Consider the following 4,059-nt stretch of genomic DNA (forward strand, 5'->3'; position numbering starts at 1 on the left):
ATCAGTGCCAGTGACTAGTTTGAAATTGCCTGCTGAGAGCTGTCATCAGGGGAGCAATGTGGTTTTAGCACATAATATAATATATGCAGTTCATAATTAAAATTGAAATTCAAATCAGCATGGACCAAAGACTTGCTGAGGGATGCCTCTGAGAACTGTGTTTCTTCATTTAGAAAAAACTTTGTATACTTACTATACAGTACATGTACAACATCCCTGTACATAGAACTGTTAGTTTCAGAGTTTACTCTAATGATGAAGGCCTATATGGACCTAAAAGTTGATGAAAAATGATTGTCTTGACTGCAAGAGCAATCTTTTCATCTTTTAAAATATGAAGCTCCTCTCCGCTCCTGAAAGATAAATATTGGATGTGCTCTACTGCTCTTTATCCATTCATATTTCAACCAAATGGAAAGAAGACGAGAGGATTAGAGAACCAGGAATACTGAAGCAAACAGTTCCATTGCACCATAAAATGTATTTATGGAAATTTTGAGTTAAATAATAAACAATCACGTCATCAATCAGTCCAAAATTTGGAATAAAGTAAACAATGCTCCTCAAGCAAGACATCTACAGGTTAGGATTATACATTGATAAAACTCACAGACAGACTTTTAACCTGTCATATTTTTATATAATTTTTTTCATTTATTTTCAATATTTCTTTTGGAAAATGAAAAAAATGTAATACAATAAAAAAATTAATAAAATAAATGAAAAAAGTAATCGAAAAAACACGGCCCCCTCACGTATTAGGAGGGCAGGGTGAGTCACCAGAACCAAGGACGGGTGTTTTCGATGAATCTAACATGTTCAAAATGGAGTTTGAAGTTATAGTGGATTTGTATAGGAAGGGGGCGTGTCTCATAAAATGAATATCAAATATCTAAATACTGAATCAAGCAACTTAAAAACGGTCTGGGGGGCTCACAAAAGCCTCAGTAGACGATACAATGACCCAAAGTTCTTTTGAAAGTGAAATATCCCTGATTTTGAAATTACTTTTTCTACTCCCAGGGCCTATTTTAATATTCATTGAAACCTATTCAAATTTGTTTGAAATTTGTGAATGTTGCCTCAGGGAAGTACAAAACACTGAAACTTATTAGGTGCTCTAAGGATCGTAATGAAAGAAACATAATAAAATGGAAGGGATTTTGTAGAACTGTATCAGGTTTGAAACATTAAAACATTTCTGTGAGTATTTCAGTGAGCTCTTATACTGCAGTTTACATGGTCCCAGCATAGAAATGTATGGGAAAAATATTTAAATAAATCTTACCTTTTTTTTTGTAGTCAGAAATCTATTATACATTTTTATTTGAAATAGTGGCGGGGCCAAACCATTTCCATACTTTTGGAATGTAATATTTTGTAGAGTGGTTTATTTTTATTCATGGTATTCCTAGTAAGTAAGTAGTTGCGCAATTATCATAATTAGTTTAGCCAAAACAGGAAATGGCTATAACTTTGCTAATAGTTAACTTAGATAGGGGATTTTTTTAGATAGGGGATTCACTTTTACTCAACTAAGGAAGATGAGTCTATGTTAACTAGTGGTGTCATGATAAAGTATATCATCCCACGATATAGAGTATAAAAAAAGCATACACATTTTAACCCCAATTTACAAGAACAGAATCGGTTTAGTCGAGGCAACTTTCCATTTCCATGCATGACTTATACATTGACTACAATTTTGCACATGCTACAGGTGGATTTTTCATGTGGGCCCTTGGCCAAATCAATGTTATTCTACAGTCTGGTGGGTTAGAGAGTGATAGAACTCCCATATCTCAAATTAAATACTTCTATGTGATGTTACATCTGTTTACTTCTGTCTGATAATACCATTCATTCAAATCCAGCTTCCTACTTCCTTAACTTGTCTGTGCCTGAACAATGTGACATGGCTGAGAGATGATGTAACATGTAGAACAAACACGGTGGCAGAAGCTAATTAAATTTCCACTATCAAAGGCTTATAGCAGTTATTCTGTGCCACGTGCAAATTAAGGGGGGGGGGGTTCAAATAATGCGTTTCCAATAGACAGTAAATTCTGCCAGTCTGTCAGAAGATGGAACTTACAGGATGACTGTCGTGATACTCCTGGTTTCCAGCATTGACTGAGGTGAGCTTGCCATTTTCATTAAGTCTGAATAATGTTTTACTTTTCTCTCATGCAAACCTTGACCTTTTAAGTTAACCGGGCAAATGGGTTTCTCATCATTTCATTTGAATTAATTTCATTTATTATGTGTAGGCCTATGTGGATCTTTTTTGAGAACGATATAGGTTACTAAAACCATGAAAAATAGAATCCTGCAAAACTAAAACATCCTTTGCCTTTAATCACTGATCTTCTATGTCATGTTCTCACAGTGCAGCGTTCCATGAACGTTTTGGCAGTGTCCTGTATAAACCACCATGTCAATCAGCCACCTGCTGCTCTCCGTCTACATAGTCACCTTCCTAATGGGGATTCCCGGCAACATCCTGGCGTTTCACACTTTCTACCACAAGGTGCGGCGCAAGCCGACCCCCATAGACGTTCTCCTTCTCAACCTCACCATCTCAGACCTCATCTTCCTGGCTTTCCTGCCATTCAAGATGAAAGAGGCTGCGGACGACATGACCTGGAGCCTACCCTACTTCATGTGTCCCATCATCAGCTACCTGTTCTATCTCACCATTTACACCAGCACCCTGTTCCTGACGGCTGTGAGCGTGGAGCGCTACCTGGGCGTGGCTTTCCCCCTCAGGTACTCCGTGGCTCGCAGGCCACGCTACGCGGTGATGGCCAGCATCTTCTTATGGGTGGTGTCTTCTCTGAATCCCATTATCATCTACATCATTGAATGCTTAGGGTGGTTTCAAGGCACTGGCGATGGTGGTGACGGCAATGGCAACACCACTCCCATCCCTCTCCCCACTCAACCAGTAACATGCTACTTAAACTTCAATGCAGACCAGCTCAGAATCCTGCTCCCTATCCGTCTGGGGGTCTTTGTGGCTCTCTTCTGCTTGCCTTTCCTCATCTGTTGCTTCTGCTATGTCAAAGTCATCCTCATTCTGTCCAGACTGCCCAACGTCAGTCGGCGGCGGCGGCTGCGCGCCATGGGCCTGGCCCTGGGCACCCTGTTGGTGTTTGCGGTCTGCTTCGGCCCGTACAACGTGTCTCATGTTGTGGGGTTTGTCCGTCAGGATGTGAGAAGTTGGAGGGAGGTGGCATTGCTTGCCAGTGCCTTCAACGCCTGTCTGGACCCCATTATATTCTACTTTTCCTCAGCAGCCGTCAGGAGCTCGCTCAATAACTGCTTCAAGAGATGGCTTAAAAGCAACAGAACCTAATTGTAACAATACATGAGCTGAGGTGTACCGTGTAGCAGGTTCCATATGCTCATGTTGTTTTTGTTATCTTAGTTGTCTTGTACGTTGGGTATTGTATATATTAGTGTCTCCGCCAGGCCGAAAGGCATGGTGAGAGAGTGTGTTTTGCACCCTGTCCGTCCGTCCGTCTGTGTGTGTCCGTGTCCGTCCGTCTGTGACCAGCTAATCTCCGGCACCTTTGGCTTGATCGCAGCGAATCAGTGCACACACACTCCCTGGATGCCAATTCAGAGATTCTGCCCAATTTTTTTTCACATGGGCTTGTTATAGCGCCACCAGCAGGCCGCTTTTTGCAAAACACATTTTTTGACAGTACTGTACTCCTACAGATTTTGTCCAAACGTCACGCAAATCGGTACACAGCATTTCTATATTCATTAAACGAAACGGGTCTTTCAGATTTGTCATATTCCATCCTGATTCCTGATTGGCTAAGAATGGCTTCCAAAGTTTGCAGGAGTGCTCCGTTTTTAATAAAATGCCTCAAATCATGAACAAAGCGTGCAATTTCCGTGAATTTTTGCACACACATTCTCTCTAGGCCGGGGAAGAAATGCCAATTGAATTTTTTTAATCACCCTCATGGTAGCGCTATAACAGGCCGATTCGTGTTTTTACCTATAACACTTTGTATGTGCACTCCCTAAAGGCCAAGGAAAAAG

General features: G+C 40.8%; 1 protein-coding gene across 1 annotated transcript; it reads left to right on the forward strand.

The window, feature by feature from the left end:
* Positions 1-2,434: 2,434 nt before the first annotated feature.
* On the forward strand, positions 2,435-3,358 carry LOC308096435 (free fatty acid receptor 3-like; the record flags this gene model as incomplete). The annotated part of the gene is made up of 1 exon (XM_080443857.1): positions 2,435-3,358. One exon carries the CDS (start codon positions 2,435-2,437, stop codon positions 3,356-3,358), a length of 924 nt encoding a protein of 307 aa, XP_080299983.1.
* Positions 3,359-4,059: the final 701 nt, after the last annotated feature.

This window comes from Gymnoscopelus braueri, assembly GCF_963280865.1.
Source record: "Gymnoscopelus braueri genome assembly, chromosome: 12".
NCBI classification, from domain to species: Eukaryota; Metazoa; Chordata; class Actinopteri; order Myctophiformes; family Myctophidae; genus Gymnoscopelus; species Gymnoscopelus braueri.